Genomic DNA, 24899 nt, shown 5'->3' with positions numbered 1-24899 from the left:
TTGATAAAGGAGGCAGGAATGTACAGTGGAGAAAGGACAGTCTCTTCAATAAGTGGTGCTGGGAAAACTGGATAGGGACATGTAAAAGTATGAGATTAGATCACTCCCTAACACCATACACAAAAATAAGCTCAAAATGGATTAAAGACCTAAATGTAAGGCCAGACACTATAAAACTCTTAGAGGAAAACATAGGCAGAACACTCTATGACATAAATCACAGCAAGATCCTTTTTGACCCACCTCCTAGAGAAATGGAAATAAAGACAAAAATAAACACATGGGACCTAATGAAACTTCAAAGGTTTTGCACAGCAAAGGAAACCATAAAGAAGACCAAAAGACAACCCTCAGAATGGGAGAAAATATTTGCAAATGAAGCAACTGACAAAGGATTAATCTCCAAAATTTATAAGCAGCTCATGCAGCTCAATAACAAAAAAACAAACAACCCAATCGAAAAATGGGCAGAAGACCTAAATAGACATTTCTCCACAGAAGATATACAGACTGCCAACAAACACATGAAAGGATGCTCAACATCTTTACTCATTAGAGAAATGCAAATCAAAACTACAATGAGATATCATCTCACACCAGTCAGAATGGCCATCATCAAAAAATCTCGAAACAATAAATGCTGGAGAGGGTGTGGAAAAAAGGGAACACTCTTGCACTGCTGGTGGGAATGTGAATTGGTACAGCCACTATGGAGAACGGTATGGAGGTTCCTTAAAAAACTACAAATAGAACTACCATATGACCCAGCAATCCCACTACTGGGCATATACCCTGAGAAAACCGTAATTCAAAAAGAGTCACGTACCAAAATGTTCATAGCAGCCCTATTTACAATAGCCCGGAGATGGAAACAACCTAAGTGTCCATCATCGGATGAATGGGTAAAGAAGATGTGGCACATATATACAATGGAATATTACTCAGCCATAAAAAGAAATGAAATTGAACTATTTGTAATGAGGTGGATGGACCTAGAGCCTGTCATACAGAGTGAAGTAAGTCAGAAAGAGAAAGACAAATACTGTATGCTGACACATATATATGGAATTTAAGGAAAAAAATGTCATGAAGAACATAGGGGTAAGACAGGAATAAAGACACAGACCTACTAGAGAATGGACTTGAGGATATGGGGAGGGGGAAGGGTAAGCTGTGACAAAGTGAAAGAGCGGCATGGACATATATACACTACCAAACGTAAGGTAGATAGCTAGTGGGAAGCAGCCGCATAGCACAGGGAGATCAGCTCGGTGCTTTGTGACTGCCTGGAGGGGTGGGATAGGGAGGGTGGGAGGGAGACACAAAAGGGAGGGGATATGGGAACATATGTATATGTATAACTGATTAAATTTGTTATAAAGCAAAAAAAAATAAAAAAGATAAAACAACAACAACAAAAAAAAATGCAGTGAAAGCAGTAGCGGGAAATTGAGAGCTGTATAATGCACAATAAAAAAGATGAAAATTTTCAAATAAACAGCCTTACCTTCCACCTTCAGACACTGGAAAAAGAAAGGTAAATTAAACCCAAAGTAAATAGAAGGAAAGGATAAATAAGGATTAGAGCAGAAATTAATCATAAATAGAAAAAAATGGAGAAAAATAAAGCCACCCAAAGTTGGTTCTTTGTGAAGATCAACAAAATCAACAAACATTTAGCTAGGATGACCAAGAAAAAAGACTCAAATTACTAAAGTAAATAATAAGAGAGGCACTATTACTACCAACCTTATAGAAATAAAAAAGGATTATAAAATAACAGTATGAACAACAAATTAGATAAGACAAAATGGACAAATACCTAGAAAAACACAAACTATTGAAAATGACTGAAGAAGAAATAGAAAATATGTGTAGAGAAGTAGGGAGATTAAATTAGTCATCAATAACTTGTCATAAATAAAAGCCCAAGACTGAATGGCTTCACTGGTAAGTGCCATAAAATTTCTTTAAAGTGAAAAAAAATCTTTTTAAAGAATTAGCACCAATCCTTCTCAAAATCTTCTAAAAAATAGAAGATAATCACTTCTTTTCAATTAATACTGAGATCAATATTTCACTGATATTATTAAAATCATAAAAACACATTAGCCTACAGCCCAATATCATTTATGATATATACACTAATACCAGATTCTCAACAAAATACCAGCAGAGTGAATCCAGAAACATATAAAGAAATGAGTATGCAACATGACTAAGTTGAATTTATCCTAGAAATGAAAGTTTAGTTCGATTCCAAAAGTTAATCAATGTAATATAGCACATTTACAGAATAAAAGACAAAAAAATCTCAGATATCTCAATAGATGAACAAAAAGCATGTGACAAAATATCACACTCATTGATGATAACAACATTCAAAAAACTACAAAGAGAAAGGAATATCTTCAAGCTGATAAAGGGCATCTATGAAAAACCCCAGCTAATGCCATACTTAATGGTGAAAGACTATAAATTTTCACCCTAGGATCAGGAACAAGACAGGATTTTCATCCTCACCACATCTACACAACACCAAACTGGAGGTACAAGCTAGGGCAATTAGACAAGAAAATGAAATAAAATGTATCCAGATAGGAAAGTAAGAAGTAAAGTTATCTCTATATGTAGATAATATTATATTATATATAGAAGGTTTTAAGTAATCTACACAAAAATCATCTATTAAAGCTAGTAAATGAGTTGAGTCTGTTCATAAGAGAAAAGATGAATACACAAATATCACATGTATTTCTATACACTAGAACCATCTGAAAATTAAATTAAGAATTCAATTCCATTTACAATAGTGCCAAAAGGAAGAAAATACATAGGAATAAATTTGAACAAAAAAGTGCAAGACTTGTACATTGTAAACTAGAAAATATTGCCAAAAGAAATTAAAGGTCTAAATAAATGGAAATATGTTCCACATTCATGACTAGGAAGACATAATGTTAATATCAATAGACAGATTCAACACAATCCTTGTCAAAATTCCAACAGTTTGATTTTCAGAATTTTACCATCTCATCATAAAATTTAAATGGAAATGCAAGCCAAAACAATCTTTTTTAAATTTAATTTATTTTTGTATACAGCAGGTTCTTATTAGTTATCCATTTTATACCAAAACAATCTTGACAAAGTAGAGCTAAGTTGGGCAACTCACAATTCCCATTTTCAAAACATACTATAAAGCTACAATACCCAAAAGAGTGTGGTTCTTGTATAAAGATAGATATATTGATCAATAGGATAAAATTGAGTCCAGAAATAAACTCTACCTCCATGGTCAATTGATTTTGACAAGGATACTAAGACAAGATAATGGGCATAGAATATTCTCTTCAACAAATGCTGTTCAGATAACCAAATATCCACATGCAAAAGAATGAAGTTAGACCCTTACCTCACATCATACACAAACATTAACTCAAAATGGATCATATACATAAACATAAGAGTTAAAACTATAAAACTCTTAGAAGAAAATCTTCATGATTTTGGTGTTAGCAGATGGTTTCTTTAATATGAAACTAAAGCACAAAGGACAAAAGATAAAACAGACAAATCAGATTTCAACAAAATTTAAAACTTTTGTACTGTGAAGTATATAATCAAACAAATGAAAAGCCAGCCCACAGGATGGGAGAATATACTTAAAATTACACTTTTGATAGGAGAATTATACCTAGTATTTATAAAGACTACTTAAATCCCAATATTTAAAACATAAAATAATATAAGTTAAACAAACTTTAAATATACATTTCTTTAAAGAAAATACACAAATGACAAGTAAACACACGAAAAAAATGTCATGAAGAACCTAGGGGCAAGACGGGAATGAAGACGCAGACCTACTAGAGAATGGACTTGAGGATATGGGGAGGGGGATGGGTAAGCTGAGACGAAGTGAGAGAGTGACACTGACATATATACACTACCAAACGTAAAACAGCTAGCTAGTGGGAAGCAGCCGCATAGCACAGGGAGATCAGCTCGGTGCTTTGTGACCACCTAGAGGAGTGTGATAGGGAGGGTGGGAGATGCAAGAGGGAAGAGATATGGGGATATATGTATATGTATAGCTGATTCACTTTGTTATAAAGCAGAAACTAACACACCGTTTTAAAGCTATTATACTCCAGTAAAGATGTTAAAGAAAAAAATACATTAATCAACCTTGAAAACATTTTGTGAAGTAAAAGAATCTAGTGACAAAAGGCCACATATCTTAAGATTCCTTTTATAGAAAATGTCTACAATAGGTAAATTTATAAGACAGAATTTAGATTAGTGATTGCCTATGGCTGAGGGCTAAGGAGAAGTGGGGAGCGACTGCAAATGTGTATGACTTTTCTTTTAAGGGGAGGTAAATGTTTTAAATTAGGTAGTGTTGTTGGTCTCACAAGTTTATTAAAATAGTAAACCATTGAATGCATGCACTAAACAACTTTAAACCGGTTTGTTTTATGGCATGTGAAATATCTCAATAAAGCTGTACTTAAAAATTAAAGAAAGGAAAGATGGGCATATTAATATCAGACATGTAAACTTCAAAACAAGCAATATTTAGATAGATAAAAAGGACCATTACATAATTATGAAGGGGCTAATTCACCAAATAAACAACAATTCTAAATGTGTGTGCACCTAAAACAGAGCTTTAAAATAGAGGAAACAAATATAAAACTTACAAAGAAATAAACAAATCCACATTTGTAATTAGAGATTTCAACACTCCTTCTACAGCACTTGATACATCAAGTGCAGAGAAATAAATATGTATATAAATTACTTGAGTGATACTATTAATCAACTTGTCTTAATCAATATATAGAAAATACATCACCGAACAACTGTAGAATAAACATTGTGTTCATGTGCACATGCAACATTTGCCAAGATTTAACATATTTCTAGGTTATAAAACAAACGTCAACAAATTTAAGGAATTCGAGTCAGATAAAGGATGTTCTATGACCATGCAGATTTAAATTATGCATAAGTAATGGAAAGATGTCTAGAAACTCCTTAAATAGTGTGAAATTAATAAATGCTTATAACAGAGACCAAATTTACCATTCCACCTGAAAAACTTAAGAAACTGTCAAAATATATGAAATAATAGTTCCCACGTCACTGGAAACCGTAGAACAAAGGATAGTGATCCCAGAAAGATGGGAAACAAATGAGATGAGCTTGACAATTGCTCCAGTTTTATGCCAATTTTATGAAAGATAAAAATCATATGATCATCTGAATAGATGTAGAAAAATTATGTGACAAAATTTGACATCCCTTCACTATAAAAATACTCAACAAATTGGGTATAGAAGGAAAATACCTCAACACAATAAAAACCATATATGACAAACCCACAGCTAATATTATACTCAATGGTAAAAGTTTGAAATCTTTTCCTCTAAGATCAGGAACAAGACCAGGGTGCCCACTCTCATCATTCTTATTCAACATAGTACTGGAAGTCCCAGCTAAAGCAATCAGGCAAGATCAAGAAATAAAAGGCATCCAAAGTGGGAAAAAAAGATGTAAAATTGTCTTTATTTGAAGATGATTTTATCTTTTTTTTTCATTGCTGATTTTTTAATACAGCAGGTTCTTATTAGTCATCAATTTTATACACATCAGTGTATACATGTCAATCCCAATTGCCCAATTCATCACACCGCCACCCGCACTGCCACTGCTTTCCCCCCTTAGTATCCATATGTTTATTCTCCACTTCTGTGTCTCAATTTCTGCTCTGAAAACCGGTTCATCTGTACCATTTTTCTAGGTTCCACATACATGTGTTAATATACGATATTTGTTTTTCTCTTTCTGACTTACTTCACTCTGCATGACAGTCTCTAGATCCATCCATGTCTCAACAAATGACCCAATTTCATTCCTTCTTATGACTGAGTAATATTCCATTGTATATTTGTACCACTTCTTCTTTATCCATTCGTCTCTCAATGGGCATTTAGGTTGCTTCCATGACCTGGCTATTGTAAATAGTGCTGCAATGAACATTGGGGTACATGTGTCCTTTTGAATTATGGTTTTCTCTGGGTATATGCCAACTAGTGGGATTGCTGAGTCATATGGTAATTCTATTTTTAGTTTTTTAAGGAACCTCCATACTGTTCTCCACAGTGGCTGTATCAATTTACATTTCCACCAACAATGCAAGAGGGTTCCCTTTTCTCCACACACTCTCCAGCATTTTTTATTTGTAGATTTTCTGATGATGGCCATTCTGACTGGTGTGAGGTGATACCTCCTTGTAGTTTTGATTTGCATTTCTCTAATGATTAGTGATGTTGAGCAGCTTTTCACATGTTTCTTGGCCATCTGTATGTCTTCTTTGGAGAAATGTCTATTTAGGTCTTCTGCACATTTTTGAATTGGTTTGTTTGCTTTTTTAATATTGAGCTGCATGAGCTGTTTATATATTTTGGAGATTAATCCTTTGTCAGTTGCTTCATTTGCAAATATTTTCTCCCATTCTGAGGGTTGTCTTTTCATCTTGTTTATGGTTTCCTTTGCTGTGCAAAAGCTTTGAAGTTTCATTAGGTCCCATTTGTTTATTATTGTTTTTATTTCCATTACTCTAGGAGGTGGGTTAAAAAAGATCTTGCTGTGATTTATGTCAAAGAGTATTCTTCCTATGTTTTCCTCTAAGAATTTTATAGTGTCTGGCCTTACATTTAGGTCTCTAATCCATTTTGAGTTTATTTTTGTGTATGGTGTTAGGGAGTGTTCTAATTTCATTCTTTTACATGTAGCTGTCCAGTTTTCCCAGCACCACTTATTGGATATTATCTTATATATAGAAAATCCTAAAGACTCCACCAAAAAAAAACTGTTGGAACTAATCAACGAATTTGGTAAAGTTGCAGGATATAAAATCAACATACGGAAATCAGTTGTGTTTCCATATGCTAACAATAAAATAACTGAAAAGAAATTAAGAATATCTCATTCACAGCAGCATCAAAAACAATAAAATATTTAGGCGAAAACTTAACCAAGGAAGTGAAAGATCTGTACACTGAAAACTACAAGACTTTGATGAAAGTAATTGAAGACACAAACAAATGGAAAGGTATCCTGTGTTCTTGAATTGCAAGAATTAATGTTGCTAAAATGTCCATACTACCTAAAGCCATCTATAGACTCAGAGCAATTCTTATCAAAATTCCAGTGGCATTTTTCACAGGAATAGAAAAAAAAATCCCCAAATTTGTATGGAACCACAGAAGGCCCCAAATAGCCAAAACGATTCTGAAAGAAAGAAAAGGAACAAAGCTGGAAGCATCATACTTCTTGATTTCACACTATATTACAAAGCTATAGTAATCAAAACGGTATATTACTGGCCTGAAAATAGATGTGTAGACCAGTGGAACAGAGTAGAAAGCCCAAAATAAGCCCCTGCATATATGGTCAACTAATATTTGATGAGAAAGCCAAAAATACAGTTGACTCTTGAACAACATGGGGGTTAGGGGCACCAACCCCCACACAGTCAAAAATCTGTATCTAAGTTTACAGTCAGCCCTCTCTATCCATGTTTCCAAAACTGAGTATTAAACCAACCACAGATCATGTAGTTCTGCAGAATGAATTTATTGAAAAATTCCGCCTATATGTGGACCCATGCAATTCAAACCCGTGTTGTTCAAGGGTCAACTGTACACAGTGGGGAAAGGATAGTGTCTTCAAAAAATCGTATTGAGGGCTTCCCTGGTGGCGCAGTGGTTGAGAGTCCGCCTGCCGATGCAGGGGACACGGGTTCGTGCCCCGGTCTGGGAAGATCCCACATGCCGCGGAGCAGCTGGGCCCGTGAGCCATGGCCGCTGAGCCTGCGCGTCCGGAGCCTGTGCTCCGCAATGGGAGAGGCCACAACAGTGAGAGGCCCGTGTACCGCAAAAAAAAAAAAAAAAAAAAAAATCGTATTGGGAAAACTGGATAAACACAAGCAAAAGAACGAAATTGGATGCCTATCTTATGGCACTCACAAAAACTTACTCAAAATAGATTAAAGACAAATGTAAAACCCAAAACTGTGAAACTACTAGAAGAAAACAACATAGGGGGGAAAATCCTCAACATTGGTTTTGGCAACAATTTTTTGGATACGACAGCAAAAGTAAACAAGTTGGACTAAATCAAACCAAAAAGCTTTTGTACAGCAATAGAAACAATCAGCAAAATGAAAAGGTAACTTACTGAATAGGAGAAAATACTTGTGAACCACATATCTGATAAGGGGTTAATATCCAAAATATATGAGACTCATACAACTGAATAGCAAAAACAAATATTCTTATTTAAAAATGGGCTGAGGAGTTGAAAAGACATTTATTTTCCAAAGAAGACATAAATGGTTAACACATACATTAAAAGGTGCTCAATGTTTTTAATCATCAGGGAAATGCAAATCAAAACCACAGTGATGTATTACTCATATACCTTTTAGAATGGCTGTTATCAAAAAGATAAGCAATAACAAATGCTGGTGAAGATGTGGAGAATAAGGAACCCTGTGCAGTGTTGTTAGAAATGTAAGTTGTAAAGCCACTGTGGAAGACAGAATGGAGGTTCCTCATAAAATTAAAAATAGAACTACCACATGACCCAGAAATCCACTTGGGTACGTATCCAAAGGAAATGAAAACAGGGTATCAAAGAGGTATCTGCACTCCCATGTTTATTACAGCATTATTCACAATAGCCAAGACATGGATACAATGTAAGTGTCCATCAATGGATAAATCAATAGAGAAAATGTGCGATCTATATCTATATCTGTATCTATATCTAAATCTATATCTATCTAGATAGGTAGATAGGTAGATACAGATATAGATACATAATTCAGCTATAAAAAAGAAGGAAATTCTGCCATTTGCAACAACGTAGATGCCCCTTGAAAGCATCATGCTAAGCGAAATAAGTCATACAGAGAAAAACAAACACCATATGATCTCACTTTATATGTAGACTCTAAAAACATCAAACTCATAGAAAGAGTAGAATGGTGGCTGGGTTGCCAGTAGCTGAGGGGTGGGAAATAGGGAGTATTGGTCAAAGGGCACAAACTTTGAATAAGATGAATAATTTCCAGGGATATAATGTACAACATGGTGACTGTAGTTGATAATACTGTATTGTATACTTGAAAGTTGCTGGGAGAGTAGAGCTCTAATGTTCTCACCACCATCACCATTACAACAAAATGGTAATTATGTGAGGTAAAATGTGTTAACTAACCTTGTTGTAGTAAACATTTTGAGAAATAGACATGTATCAAATTGTCATGTTGTATACCTTAAGGTTACACAATGTTATATGTCATTTATACCTCAATAAAGCTGGGGACAAAAATAGGCAGCTGACATTCCCCTATTTAAAGATTTATTATAAGCCTACAGTAATCAAGAAAGATGGTACTGACATAAAAATAGAAAAATACATCCATCAAACAGAGAGAAAATGCAGAAATATACACAAAATGAACGATCAACCAATTTTTGACAAAGTTATAAAGGCAATTAAATGGAGAAATTATAGTCTTTTCATCAAATGGTATTAGAAAATGTGCATATATGTATAGAAGAAAAAAATGAATTTCAATCCATACCTCACACTGTACATAAATTCAACTGCAAATAAATTGTAGGCAGAAATAGAAAAACTAAATTTTTTTAAAGTTTTAGTTTCTTAATATGGTATATTACATTGATTAGCATCACTAGTCTTCAGAGAAATGCAAATCAAAACCACAATGAGAAACCATTCACACCACTAGAAGGACTGCAATAATAATTTTTAAAAAGATAATAAAAATTGTTGACAAAAATGTGAAGAAATTGGAAATCTCATGCATTGCTGGTAGGAATGTAAAATGATACAATCACCTTATAAAACTGACAGTTTCCAAAAATGTTTAAAAATAGAGTTACCATATGACCCAGCAATTCCACTCCTAGGTACGTACCTAAGAGAAATGAAAACGTATCTCTGCACAAAAACTTGTACATGAATTTCATAGCAGCATTATTTACAATAAGAAAAGTGGAAACAACCCATTTGGTTCTCAACTGATGATTGGATAAATAAAACTATAAAACTTATTGGATAAAACATAGCAGAAAACAGGACCAGGCAAATGAGGGGCCTGGGGTGCAAAATTTAAGAACGTCCTCACTCTTGGGTATTTGCACAACCTTGAGAGATACTCCTTAAATTTTGCACCTTAGACCAATCATCTTCTTGGTCTGGTGCAGACTTTGAGAGAATGCTTAGTGAGCGTGCGGTAGACGATGATTTCTTAGAAATGACACCAAAAGTAAAATCCTAAACACTTTTTACATGGTAAACTGAGCTTCATTAAAATTAAAAACTTCTGGGACTTCCCTGGTGGTGCAGTGTTTGGGAATTCACCTGCCAATGCAGGGGACACCGGTTTGATCCCTGGTCCGGGAAGATCCCACATGCCGAGGAGCAACTAATCCAGTGCACCACTACTACTGAGCCTGCACTCTAGAGCCCGCGAGCCACAACTACTGAGCCCACATGCCACAACTACTGAAGCCCGTGCACCTAGAGCCTGTGCTCTGCAACAAGAGAAGCCACTGCAATAAGCCCACGCACTGCAGTGAAGAGTAGCCCCCGCTCGCTGCAACTAGAGAAAGCCCATGTGCAGCAACAAAGACCCAATGCAACCAAAAGTAAATAAAAAATAAATAAATTTCTTTAAAAAAAATTGAAAACTTCTGCTCTTCAGAAGATTCCATTAAGAGAATGAAAAACAAGTCACAGACAGGAAAAAAATTATCCAGAATATATAAAAAAAACTTTCAACACAATAAAAAAATCTCACTTAAAAATAGGCAGAAGATATATGACCAAAGGATGGGGGAAAATATGAAAATGTTCAACATCTTTATTTGTAGGTAAATATGAATTAAATATGGCATATCCATATGGCATATCCAAAATAATAATGAAATATTATTTGACATTAAAAAACAATAAAGTTCTGATACATGCTGTGACATGGTTTAATCTTGAAAATATTATGCTACATGAAATAAGCCAGTCACAAAAGATTACATATTGTGTGATTCCATTTATATGAAATGTCCAGAATAGGGAAGTCTGTGAAGATAGAAAGTAGTTTGGTGGTTGCCTAAACTTGGGGGACAGGAAAGATAGAGATTTACTGCTAACTGGTATGTGGCTACTTTTTGGAGTGATGAAAATATTATTAAATTAGATTATGGCAATGGTTGCACAACTCTGTGAATACACTAACAATATTGTACACTCTAAACTATAGATTGGAAATTATGGAAACTGTATCTGAATAAAGCTTTTTAAGAATAACCAAGAGACTTCTGCTCAGGAGAAGATCACATAGCCCCTTTTCTCCCAAGCTCCTCCCTATCAAGTACAAATATAAGCCCTGGAAATAACTTCAGAGAAAACCAAAGTAGAATTCTAAAAGATATAAGAGGAAGGTTTAGGACCCTAGGGCTAGAGAAACAGCACAGTACAAAGTTGTCTTATTACCTCTAACCCAAGAAAGAAAGGTGACCCAGGACTGCCATTTCCTGAACACCAGCTTATTTTTAGAAACAGAAGGCGGCCCAGGTAGGCTCATTCTTTTTCTGGATCAAATGAAAGTCCCACCTATCACAGGTGAGCCAGGCAGCACTACAAATCAATAACAGAAAGATGGCAGAAAAATCTCAAAACACTTAAAAAGTAAACTAACCTTCTGTATAATCCATTGGTCAATGAGAAAGTCTCAAAGGAAATTTTAAAAATATATTGAACTGAATGAAAATACAACACATCAAAACTTGTGGTACACTGTTAAAGCACTGAACATTTACATTAGAAAAGAGAAAATCAATAATCTAAGTTCCTACCTAAAGAAACTATAAAAAGAAGAGGAAAATAAACAAGCATAAAGCAGAAGAGAGGATGTATTGGGGATGAGTTAGAGTGAAAGGGGCTGTTGTTTGAGGGGAATGATATTGAAATGGAATATGAATGGGAGGAGAATTAGAGAAGGACATGACCTGGGGTGTGCAAGAGAATTGCTGAATGGCCTGAGGGCCCAGCTGGGGTTGGAAATTCTATTAGATGAACCAATATTTGGAGGGCTACTACATTTTCTCACAGTGGTCATTATGAGATTGGAGGAATCAGATGCTTGGAGGGACCCAAGGCTGAGAGTAAATAGTGCAGACATGGTATTTCAAGAGCAAGGGAATGAAGATACAGTCAGTTCTAAATTAATACGCCCTGAGATCCTGCCTGGACAAGGAAAGAAGTGAAGAGAAAAGAAAAGGCTTGAGGCACTGGACATCTCAACAAGACCAAATAGCAGAAGACGTGGAATCCAGCCATTGTTAGGAGATTTGAGTCACAGTGGAATACTGGAGTTGAGTCTTTTGGAAGCGATGTCATGCCTACTAATGCCAAGTGGCTGCAGGTGGTTGAAATGCTAAGTTAAAGGATGAGAGGCCAGGGTGTGGGATGGGTCTTCCATGTAGATATTGTTGAGGTTGCCTAGGATGAGGACAGGACTTGGAGTGTCAAGGTAGCCCATTGAGCTGGCCCTCAGAGTATGGGGAAGAGTGAGGATAATGCCCATATCTACTCACCACTCTCAGCCCCAACTCCTTGATTGGTAGTCAGCACTAGGGGGGAATGCAGGGGAAGCAATGAGATCAGGAGAAAACCTGGTTTCAGGGAAGGCCAGGAAGTGAAGGGAATTTTTTGAATCGATCTACTTACCTACTTGTTATCTGGTTTATTTGTTGATTTTCAAGCTGAGTGGGAAAAGCACAGGTGAACTCTTCCAAGGACACATCGTGCTATTTTAGCTCCATAAAGTCCTGGAATGGCAGTCAGAGGCCTGTCTGGATCTTAATCCAGATCTCTGACTTCAAGTAAGTCCTTTCCAAATATGAGCCCTACTGTGACCATACATATAACAGAGAGTTGGAATGGATGAGCTTTATATTTTCTGCTGGGTTTAATATCTGTGGGTCCTAGATACAACTGCTAGGGTCTGTCTGAGATATCAGAGTTTTTGTCTAATGGCTTGTCTGAAAAAAGGACCTGTAAGGAAAGAACCTGAAGCTTGCTTGTTAAAAGTGCAAATCCAAACCAAAAAAACTGACTGCAGACATCACAGTGCATCTTTGTGTCAAAGGAAGAATCCTAAAATTTTAGGATAAGCCAGTATAATCTAGTCGTTAAGGTTTTGAAGACTGGCTGTTTTCCACTAAGCAGATGTGTAATTTGGGCAGGTTATTTGACCTCTCTGTATCTCATTTTCCTCAAGAAGAAAATGAGGATGAGAGTAACATGTATCTCATAGAGTTGCTGTGAATATTAAATAAAATGATGCAAGTAAAGCTTTAAACACATTTAGGAACTCGATATGTGTGAACTATCATTATAATTATTATTGTAAAATAATCATTATTATAGGAAGGACCCAACATTACCTTTCTGCTGTCTGTAAAACTCTACAGAAGGAAATATCCTAAAGTAAAGTGTGCAAAAATAAATAATACACATCATTCCACTTTCTGGAACTCTGTCCCTGACATGTGAAATTTCCAAGCATGTCATGAAGTCTTAAGCTTTCAAGAAAGTTTGGCGGTTCCATCAATCAAACAGAAGCATGTTCTTCTATTACCCTTGGAAATCATATGTCTCAAGATATTTCGTTTTTCATTTTTGACCAATCCAGGGGGAATTTCTCAGTTGAAAGCACCTAGTGATCTCTCCCTTTATTCCCCTCTTTTCTCCTTTTAGAGGGCCTCCTCTTAAGCTTTATTCTTTCCCCCTACTTCTCCTTCATCCCTTCTACATTCTCTTTATTCAGTTACAGCTCCTTCCCCTTTCTTCCACTTTACTCTCCTTTATCACACACCACACCCCTTTTTTCCACCTCACCCCTTTATTCCATTTCTCTCCATCTCATTCCACATTACCCCTTCCCCTTTATTCCCCAACACCCTCTCCTTTATCCCACTTCACCCCCCTTATCCCACATCACCTCCCTTTATTCCATTTCTCTCCATCCCTTTATCCCATATCACCCCTCCCCTCTATTCTCCATCACCCCTTCTCTTGTACGCCACATCACTCCCCTTTATTCCATCTCTCTCCATCCCCTTATTCCAAATCACCCCTTCCCCTTTATTCCACTCACTCCATCCCTTTACACCATGTCACCCCTGCCCTTTATTCCACATCACCCTCTTCTATTTTGTTCCTCTTCCCCACCTCTCTTTCCCCTTCAGCTCCAGCTAGAGCTTCCCAACTCACCAACAAAATTTCAAATAAAAAAACTCACACATAGTAAGCCATGAATATGCTGCTGTCACAATACAGATGTTTATTAATGATTAAATGCCAGAGAAGTTTTAACAATCACAAATCTTCGAGCTCTGCGGTTGTTACCCATGTGTGATCAATTTCTATCCCTCAATACAATACATTCTTCATTCTATGGACCTTAGCAGTTGTTACCCCTCAATAACAGCTATAATTTTGGATGTCATACATAACCCATATCTGCGTGTTACCAGAGCATGTCCCGCAAATTTGTACCGTCCTGCATAGAGGAACTACAGAGACGATATTTAAGAACATTTGTAATCAGGTGACTTTTACTGCTTGGAACTACGTGTTCATACCTAACTAGCTGTTTTGCTGACAACAGGATGTGGCTGCCAGCTGTCTGTAAAACAGATCTAGGTAATAAAATCAAATTTTTCCTCTAACTTTTGACCCCAGAAAAGCTAGTTGGTTTTCTCAGGATTTGGGGAGTGGCTGTTTGACGAGCCATTGGTCTAAATAATTTGGAAAAAATTATCCTGAGGCGGTGGAGTGGCTGCAGGGACACGGCTATGAGTGGGTGTGACATGGTTTAGCATTAATTGTCAGCTGTCAGTAGGCTGACCTAACATCCTAGCATGCCTCTTGAGGGCCTTTCCAATTGAGCTCTTAGGAGGAGGGTAGGAAAGTCAGGAAAAGCATGCAATCCCCTTTGGGGGAGGGAAAGCACCTCGAGATTTGTGAGCTTCTCTGGGACAGGTGTTTACCACAAATGTCACATCAATTAAAGGAACGGCTGTAGTAAGGGAAAGCCAGGATCAGGGGTAAAAGAGAAAGGCAAGGTAGCACCAGGGTGCCTGAGCATGACACAGAAACACCTCCACTTTTACCGGCTGAAGGGACCGAGCATCCCCAGGAAAGGGGCTGGTAGTGTGTTTGGAATTCACAGCCTGACCCGAGCATCAGGTGGAACTCCTTCTTACCCTCAGATCTTTACCTTCAAGACTCTCCTTAATGTTTCCTGTGACATTCCAGGTCTACCCCCACCCTTTCCCCCCGTCTGGCACCATATAGAAGGAAAAACATCTAAGGAAAGAAGTAGCCGATGCCAGTTTTGGCCTCCTTCTCCCGGGGCACACGGAGCAATGGGCGGTCTTGCTCCAGAATGGGGGGGTTACCCGCTCCTTCATCATCGTCATGGGAACGGGCAGTGCCGGGAGGCACAGCTGGCTCCTCAGAGGAACCTGGAAAATAGTAACAATGTTAACTCCTTATGTTTCTAGACTTCACACTTTGCACAGCACCCAAGGAACTAAGACCTAATTTTGAGCTTCAAATACAGTATGAGGTAAGAAGTTAGGGCAGAAATGATTACCCCCATTTGACATGTAAGAAAACTGCAGCCTAACAGTAGAACATACATCTCTAAATCTAGGCCCACTGTGGAAGCTGGGTGTGTGGGGGCGGGGGGCAGGAGGGCAGGGCCATGTTAGGGAACAGAAAGAGCGAGACAGATATCCCGTGCTTAGAGCAAATGGGCAATACCACCAGGGAAGCGAGGAAGTGGGCATCCTCCTAACAACCACCACCACCCTACAACCAGCCTGACTAATTTTACTAAGCAAATGAGTAACAAAGCTGGAGCCGGAAGCTTACAGAACTTCATGGAGGGGAGAAAGCAGGTGTCGGTCTTCAATGACTCTGAGGAGGACCTGTAGTCCATGACTTGGCCAGGCTGAGACTTGTTTTTAAGGAAGGCAGTATCTACAAGAAATGTAACAGCTGCATCTTCTTTGCGGAACTGGATGGTCTTTGGACGCTGAACTTCTTTAGAGTCAAGATTACTAGGCATTGGGACTGCTTCCACATTCATGATTTCTTCAAAATTGACAGCTAGGTCTGGCTGAGGGTCTGGAATTGTATTGAGGATGGAGACATCTTCAGGCTCTGGAGCCATGTTTGTAATTTCATCTTCTTCAAAAGTGTTGGCTAGATCTTTCTGAGACTCTGGAATTTTGTTGTGAATTTGAGTGCCCTCAGGCTCTGGAACCACACTGAGAACTGTGTCTTCTTCAAGATTGGGGTTTTCTTCAGAGTCCTGGATTCCACTGACATCAGAGTCTTCTTTGTGTCCTGGGATTGCTTCAGCGTCTGAGCCTTCTTCATTGTTTGGGACTCCACTTACATCTGAAGATTCTTCCTGGTTCTGAATTTCATCAAAATCAGAGACATCTTCAGGGCTTGTTACCACATGGAGGGCTGGGACCTCTTCAGGGTTGGAGTCTTCTTCAGAGCCTGCAATTCCATTGACTTCTGGAGTTTCTTCATAATCTGGAATTTCTTCAGTATCTGAGGTTTCTTCATCATTTGGGACTCCATCAAGAGCTGGAACCTCTTCAAGACCGGGGTCTTCTTCAGAGTCTGAGAGCCCATTAACCTCTGGGGATTCTTCATGATTTGGGATTTCATGACCACCAGGGGCTTCTTCAGGGCTTGGGACCACATGAAGAGCTGGGACTTCATCAAAATCAAGGTCTACATCAGAGTCTGAAATCCCATTGACCTCTGGGGCTTCTTCGTGGTCTGGAACTTCGTCAGCATTTGAGGCTTCATCATTTGCTATTTCATCAAGGGCTGGGACCTCTTCAAGATTGGGGTCTTCTTCAGAATCTGGGTTTTCATCATTATCTGAGTCATCTGCATGGTCTGGGATTCCATCAGTGTCAGGGGCCTCTTCATTGTCTGGGATTTCGTCAGTATCTGAGGCTTCTTCAGTGTTCGGGATTACATCAAGATAGGGAACTTCTGCTAGGTCAAGGTTATGGTAGTCTTCAAAACCTGGTCCTTCTTCAAGGTCGTGGTTTGGGTTTTCTCCAGGGTTTGGGATTTCTTGCACATCTCGGGCTACTTCAGGGTCTGGAACCATATCAAAATATGGTATTTCTTCAAAGTCTTGGATTTCAATGAGTTCTAGAATTTCATCATCAGGGTCTAGAATGTCCTCAAGGGGAGGAAGATCAAAATTCAGGGTATCGTCATCATCGTCGTTGTCGTCATTGTCGTCATCTTCATCAAGCTCTGGAATGCCTTCGAGATGTGGACCTGGAATCTCAAGGTCATTTGGAATCTCGAGACCTTGGGCTTCACCAAAGACTACTCCTTGACTGAGATATTCAAACACTAGTTCTTCATTGACTGGCACATCTTCCTCAGAGGACTCATCTTCCTCAAGGGGCTCATCTTCAGCAAGGACCTGGCCTTCAGGAAGGGCCTGACCTTCACCAAGGGACTGACCTTCAGCAAGGGCCTGACCTTCACCAGGGGTCTGACCGCCAGCAGGGAACTGACCTTCATCAAAGGGCTTGCTTTGACCAAGGACAGCAGCCCGGGCTTCAGCAGAGTTTTCCACTGGATCAGAAAGTAAAGCGTCCTCTTCCATCTTTATCCGTGCACTCCTGAAGGGGAATGAATTTGAAAAAGCAAGTCAGTTTGTATACTTGGGTTGACTAACATAGAGGTGGCCTGGGGTTGGGAGCCCCCATAGGTGATTCTCCTTCAGGCTAAGCATGAACAAACCAAGAAAACACTCACTGGATCTTCCTCAAATTCCTGCGTCTGATAAAATCAAGGGCCTCAGGACTGGATTTCCATACACGCTTAGCAACCTGCCTCTGAATATGGGGAGGCACCTGAGGGTAAAATCAGCAATGTTAGCCTTTATTACACAACATTTTAAAAATCTATACTCATCTCTATCAGGTACCCAGAACTGAAGGCACCATGCCCAGCTAATGTAGGAACGATTTCTAGACTGGGAGATTTGTGGCTGCCTGCTTTGGATACCCCCAGGGATGCATGTGGAACTCTTCCTTGCCTTGTGAACAGGTGAAAGAGCTGTGAAATAAGTGTGTCTAAAGCTTCCACCTACCTGAAAGAGGATATCCCAGTTATCAATCATGGCACGGACCACATTGACAGAAGCAACATAATGGTCAATCCCCAGTCTTGTTTTCCTGGACTCCCTCTTGGCAGATGTCCCCCTCTTCAGGAGAGCAGATCCAAACACCAAAGCCAAATTGGTGGAAGTCATACGATTGCCTGAAACCTAAGTAAAGGAAAGCAGAAAGTGATCAACTCTGAAGTAGTAATGGAAGTTACACAAATAGAAATGTCTCTTTTTGTTCTTGTTTCCCTCTCCCTCTGTCTCTCTGTCTCTGTCTCTTTCTCTTTCTCATATACTCCCACACATCTCCCCTTCTATAAATCTCACTACCCTTTCCCAGAGCTTTTTACCAACTGTCCATCAATGCCAATGGAGTCCTCGCAGTTCTCAGTGATCTTATGCAGGACCTTCAGGAGACGCTCCAGGGTGTCACTGTGGCAAGGTGGCATCAGATAAACCAGCAACTGCAAGGCAGAGAGCTGATCCTGTGGCTTCAGAGCTAGAGGAAGGAAAACAGGGACTGGCTTAGGGGGCTAGCCTTGGCAGCAGCCTGATACAAAGAAAGGTGTGATTCTGGTTGGAAAATGCCAAAGGCTATGGATAAAGTACTCAAGCATCTTTTCTTTGCTCATTCTCATGGCATTTGAGCTCAGGATTCCTAAAAGCAAGAAGTGCTCCCATCAAAATCAGACCCCCTCTCTACAGAACCTAGGTTCTTCTTTGCCCTGAGAGGGTGCACACAGCTTCAAGAAGCTCTAGAGAGATTTCCAAACAACAGACTTATAGCGGAATCTGGAGAGGTGTTTTCATCTTCTGGTGTTCATTTTGCCTTAGTTCCTTGGGGTCTTGCAGCCTGAGCTCTGTCCCCAGAACCCCACATCCCCTGTACTGTTTCCTTTCCTTGCCCAACAAGAGAGAGCAGAAGACTCACTTGCTGTCAGGAGGAAGGACATGTACAGATCATCTGGCAGCAAAGAGTCCTTCATGTCACGGAAAAACTCCTTGAGGAGTGCGGCCACATCATGCACATTCTGAGAGTCATCCAGCACTACATCCAGACCTTGATCAAATTCTTCACGGAGCTAGAAAAAGAGAGAGAATACATTCGGTGGCTGCTCTGCCCATCACAGGCTCCCTACTGGCCACTCCTTCAGTAAGTCTCAGGCTTCAGTGGAGGTAGTTGGCTATACGGTGTGCCTTGGGGGCTAGAAAGAAGACTGTGCTCCCTTCACGAGGCATGACATTCTCTTCAGGTCTATGGGGGAGCCCCTACCCCCACCATTTTTTCTCACTGAAGGAACAAAAGCATAAACATAGCTGATTTACCTTACGCACTCTCTGCTCAGAATATTCCAGGGTGAAAATCCCCACTGTGCTTAAGCCTGAAAGAAAAGACCAGGGGATGCTAAGTATCTGTGCTCACCGCCCCCACCGCCAGCATTTCCCTTTTCCTCCCCCATTGTATCCCAACCCCAACTGGTGGCAGGGGAATGTTTCAAGCCCTTCAGCCCTTGACCTCTTTCCTCTCCCCATCTCTAGAACACCGTTCTTTCTCTTGAATTGCCTCCTACCTTGATTTAACCACCATTCTTGGCCCCTTACCATGTTTCTCAATGAAGCTGCAGCAAGCCTCAACAACCTGGGGGATTTGCTTAGCAATCGGATTGAGGCTCATTTTCCTTTTGGATCCCAGAAGTCGCTGGCCAATTGGAAAGGAAGTCTTGGAAAGTTGCAGGGTCTGCAGCAGCAGGGCCCCGTCCTCCAGTTCAGCCAGGCTATCCACAGAGACAGCACCCTGTGGAGAAACCCCCACTATGTTAAAATGGGGGAGCAGGAGTGTCACTCTGGACCTCCCTGAAGACTGCATCACATTCACCACAGGAGACATTCTCTCTGTGGCAAGCCAATTACACCCCTCCAACACGTTCTGTTCAGCTCCCCTTCCCTCTGAGGACACAGGCCTTGACCTTCCCGCCCCACATCCCTGGACACTTCAAGAAGGGTCCCTGCCTGAAAACTGGAGGGTTGAACTCACTCGACGCCCACGGCGAGTAAACTCCCGGGGCAAGGAGGGCTCAGCCCGCCTGCGACTGAAAAAGCGCCTGATGCGGCCAAACATCCTTTGCACCACGTTTCCCCGACGACGGCCCGCAACCTGACCGGTGGCTTCTTCAATCTGCATCGCGGCTCTCAGTTCAAGTTGCTTGCGGCGGGTAAGCTCGTTCACCAGCACCTCTTCCAGTCGAATGCCAAACGTCTTGAGTGGTACCGCTGGGGAGCCAGGGAGAGAAAGAATGAGAAACGTCAACGCTCCGCAGCGCTTAAATCAGGAGGAACTGCAGGGGCTGTAGCACTCCTCTAAGCAACCGCCCCCAGCCAGCCCTACCCCACCAGACCCGCAGCGCCCCTCCCTGGGGAGGGAGCCAAAGGGACCCTGCGATGGTCTGGCTGAAAGACTCAGCTCCACTCAGCTACCCCAACGGGGTCTCTGCCTTAAGTCCTGCCAGGGGGTGACCACCTTGAGGCAATGAGGGTAATTTCTTCTGGGCAAACTGTCTGGGGTAGATTCACCCAGAAAGCTTAGGCATATCTGATGGGACTGCCCAGCACTCCTGCAGCTAGTGCGCTATTTCTTGAAATCATCCCCTGCGGGGTTTCTGGAAGCGGGGTGGGGGGGGAGTGAGTCCCCCCCAGGGGCAGTGGGCACCGCCCAGTCTCCAGTAGCCAGGGACGCAGTACAGGAGGGGTGCAGCATTCTATTTCTTTACTAAGGAAAGTACAGTATGAGAGACCCTCACCCCTCTCTTGTCCTCTCAGAATCAGAAACCACTTCTCCAAGGTGTTTGGACGGTCAATTGGTAGAGCTATGGGAAGAGAAAAAGAAAACACACGCATTCTCATACAAATAGGATTTGATAAGTGACTAAAACATCGTAATGCATTGATCCACAGAGATTGGGGAGAGGGGCAACAGCTCTGTCCAGCCCCCCAAAAGTGTTTTGCTTTCACTCAGCCTCAGTTTCCCCATTTGAAAACGGGACCAATCCTAACTACCACATATGAGGCTCCAAGAATTTAACCAAACCAGATCATCAAAGGCGCCGCGTGCGCAGCGCGCACCTTGTTACGCACCAGCAGAAGCTCAACACAACGCTTAAAACATAAATTCCGGGGCTCCTAGGCCGCGGGACAGCGCAACAGGCGAGGGGAGGGGCTCTGCCTGCGGCGCCTCGGCTAGTAAGGGTCGCTAAGTTACTGCTGGCGCGCTCGCTCCCGGGATGCCGTCGGCTCCCTGCGCTGCGGCCGCGGGAGAAGCGGTGACACCCGCTATCTCCGCACTCCGACCCCCACAGTGGCGGCTGCCCGCGGGGTCTCCTCGCCCTTTGCTGCGCTCCTTTTAGGCTGCGCCGGGCGAACCTGCGGCCCCCTGCACTTTTCATCACTGTGGCGGCACCCCTCGGCTCGCGTGACGCCCTCCCACCTCCCCTCAGTCGCAGAATCTGCGCCTGCACCGCGGAGACCACTGGCGCGCTCGACCCCCGTCCTGCGCTGGGTCCCGCTCGCTCCCAGCGCACCTCCCGCCGCCGCCCCCCGCACCCGCACCCGCCCTCCCGCTACTCGCCCTGATTGGCCCGTGTCTCTCTCTCACTGTCTCGCTATCTCCCTCTAACTCTTCGTCTCTCAACCGCGCTGTCTCTGTCTGTCCCAGTCTTCTCTGAGTGTCCCTCTGCGTCTCCATCTCATTCCGACTTGTTCTGGCACCTCACCTGGTGCGTCTGTCTTTTCACCTGTCCTCTGTCCACCTGTCTGTCCCTGGTATCTGCCTGTCTCACTGCCCCTCAAGCCCCCAGGCTTCAACCCAACTCAACTAATCTTTACCTCTTCCCAATTCACCAAACACCCTTCAACTCCCGCTCCCTCAGTTCTCCAGGATCCAGGAGAACCGGCCAGGTCCAAGACCAGAGGAGAGTCCCTCCCACCCTCCTGGACCCCCCATTCGTCCCGTTCCGCCCAGGGGGTCCACTCGGCCCGAAGGCGAGGATGCCACATCCCGGGGTACTGCTCACCTCTTTCAGGTTTGAATTCAGAGAGGAAATGCCTGGCCACGAGTTCGTGATAAGCAGTCTCTTGCAGCTTCAGACGCTCCAGCTCGGAGAGGCTGTGTATTGAGATCATCTTGGTCCTGCGGTCCGGGTTGTGTCCTGGGGCTCCTCCCAGGACGTTCACTAAAAAAATGAAGGCGGACAACAACAGCAAAGGGGGCATGATTCTGGGGCACAGTGTCCTTGCTGCCTTCAGAAAAGGAATGCAGTCACCCATTCTGGAATCGGATGATTATCAGGACTGCATCATCCAATTGTCACTGGACCTGGTGGAGGGAACTATGGGGGGGGGAGGGTGGTAAAGGGGGAGGGAAAACTGGGAGGTGGCTTCACCCTCAAGCAGAGCTGCCTCTGGCTGCTTATTAAAAAAAATCCAACTTAAAAAAAGCCAGCCCTGAACCGACAGTCCAGAAAAGAGAAAACCTAATTAGACAAAAAGGAAAAAAGAAAAAAAAAAGAAAAAAATATTTTAAAAAAAGAAAAAAATATTTAAAAAAAAACCAACCTTACAATTTTAAAGTGCACATTAAGAATAAGGTAATATTTTTCCTTTAATTATTAGGAACATTGATGGAGTTTATTTTTATTTTTTAATAATAATGCTTGATGCTGTCCAGCTTGGGTGAAATGGGCACATTCATCAAGGTTAGGAGCTCTGTAAATTTTGTACAACTCTTCCAGAAAGCAAACTGGACACGTGAGTCTGAAGCCAAAAATCATCCCCAGGCCCTTTGACCCAGTAATTCCCCTTCTAGGAATCTATCCTAATGAAATCTTCCTACAGACAGGAAAAACTATATGTACATGAACCATAACAGTAAAAAATTAAGGGAAAAAAAGCTAGCCCAGCAACAAGACTAGTTATATAAATTATGGAATTTCCACAGTATGGAAAATTATGCAATGATTAAAATGATGTTTACAAGGAGCTTTTAAACAACAAATATAAAATACAGAATTGTATTAATTATGATTACAACTATGTGAAGAAAAACATGCAAAAAAATAAAAGACTGAGAGAAATGCACCCAATTACTGATGGTGTCTGTATCAAATAGTGGGATTTGGTTTGCCTTTTGCCTTTTATCTATTTACCAAAAATTGTGCAACTTGATTATGTTATTTTTTCCTGAAAAAAAACACAACAACATCAGTTTGTACCAAAACAAACATCACTTCCAGGCCATTTCTAATGAGACTCTCTATACAGGATTGGTATAGTGAAGTTTCTTGGCATATTGGCAAACCTCTTTTACATATCCCTTCTGCATGGTGCCCACTACCTCAAACTGCTCCCAGGTTGCACAGGATACCCCAGTGGGGATCTCCCTGCACCCCACACAGCATCCTATCCTGCACATCCTCACCTCTATTATTAATTTGTTCTTTCACGTATGCATTTTAAAAAAAAGAAAAGAAAAGAAACCTGCATTAATTGTCTACTTTGTGCCAGGCACTAAAGATTCAAATATGAGCAAAATAATAATACTCTTTTCATAAAGAATTTAACAGTGCAGCGAAGGAGATACACAGGTTAACAACAATTTACAAAACCTTGTGATAAGTCAATTGCCCAAGATATAAACAAACTACTGTGAAAGCAGAAAGGAGGAGACATCTAAGTCTGCCTGGAGACAGGGAGGGGGGAGTGTCCAGAAAGAGAGAACAGCTTGTGCAAAGGCAAAGAGATGGAAGAGAGGTTGTTATATTCTTAAAGCTGTATAAAGAGGATGGAAGGAGATAAATCTGGATAGGCAGGAATGAGATCATGAATGGCCCTATAAGCCATGTTAAGGAGCCGGGCTTTCTCCTGAAGGTAATAGGGAACTACTGCAGGGTTTTAAGTGGGAAGTGACAGAGTCAGAGCTGCAGCTTGGAAAAATCACAGAGCAGTGAAAAACCTGGTTTGGGTAGAAAGCCTGAAGTAGGTAAATCAGCCAAGAGGCAAGAGATGCTGACACAAGTCAGTATCAGTGGGGCTGGAGCAGGAGATGGATTTTATGGGTATAATTGATAGGACTTAGAGAAAATTTTTTTATTGTAATGGAGAGGATAGCTCCGAAGTTTATGGTTTGGGTGAATGTGTGGATGCTTCTTCCTAAGAGAAGATAATTCGGGACGTGGGGAACTAAATATTTTGGCAAGAAGGGAAGTGGTCACATGCTACTTTTCTGAGCTCCCCTTGCCCATGGAGTTTTATGATAATATTCTATATATTATTGGGGGGGTGCTTAAACTCCAAAGATCAGGTAATGTGGCTCTGACAGAGAAAAGGTAGGTAGAAGTTTATCATCCAGTAATCTATATAAATGAGCTCTGTCAAAAAAAATTCCCTCACTTCTTTTGTTTCCAAAATCCTCTTTTGCCCACTTTCCTTAATGGCCAAAGTCACACATGTCAGAAATAAACACTTGCCGGATAACTGAAGTTCAGTATGAGATAGGATGAGGAGTATTTCT

General features: G+C 41.0%; 1 protein-coding gene across 3 annotated transcripts in view; it reads right to left on the bottom strand.

The window, feature by feature from the left end:
- Nucleotides 1-15480: 15480 nt before the first annotated feature.
- Nucleotides 15481-24899, bottom strand: part of ARHGAP36 (Rho GTPase activating protein 36) — a gene marked incomplete at both ends in the record, with an annotated part of 136122 nt that continues 126703 nt past the window's right edge. For 2 of the 3 annotated variants that reach the window (XM_079726952.1, XM_079726953.1), the window contains 11 exons: nt 15481-15638; nt 17743-17849; nt 17986-18083; nt 18323-18499; nt 18688-18836; nt 19269-19419; nt 19664-19719; nt 19940-20132; nt 20373-20608; nt 21136-21201; nt 22405-22563. In XM_079726952.1, the coding sequence (XP_079583078.1) occupies nt 15481-15638; nt 17743-17849; nt 17986-18083; nt 18323-18499; nt 18688-18836; nt 19269-19419; nt 19664-19719; nt 19940-20132; nt 20373-20608; nt 21136-21201; nt 22405-22563 (1550 nt within the window). Of the gene's footprint in view, nt 15639-17742; nt 17850-17985; nt 18084-18322; nt 18500-18687; nt 18837-19268; nt 19420-19663; nt 19720-19939; nt 20133-20372; nt 20609-21117; nt 21202-22404; nt 22658-24899 lie in introns of those variants that run through there. The other variant, XM_079726951.1, reaches the window with a different exon arrangement.

Source organism: Hyperoodon ampullatus (assembly GCF_949752795.1).
Source record: "Hyperoodon ampullatus genome assembly, chromosome: X".
Classification (NCBI taxonomy): Eukaryota; Metazoa; Chordata; class Mammalia; order Artiodactyla; family Ziphiidae; genus Hyperoodon; species Hyperoodon ampullatus.
The sequence above is the reverse complement of the archived record's forward strand: the minus strand, read 5'-3'. Positions and strand labels throughout refer to the sequence as shown.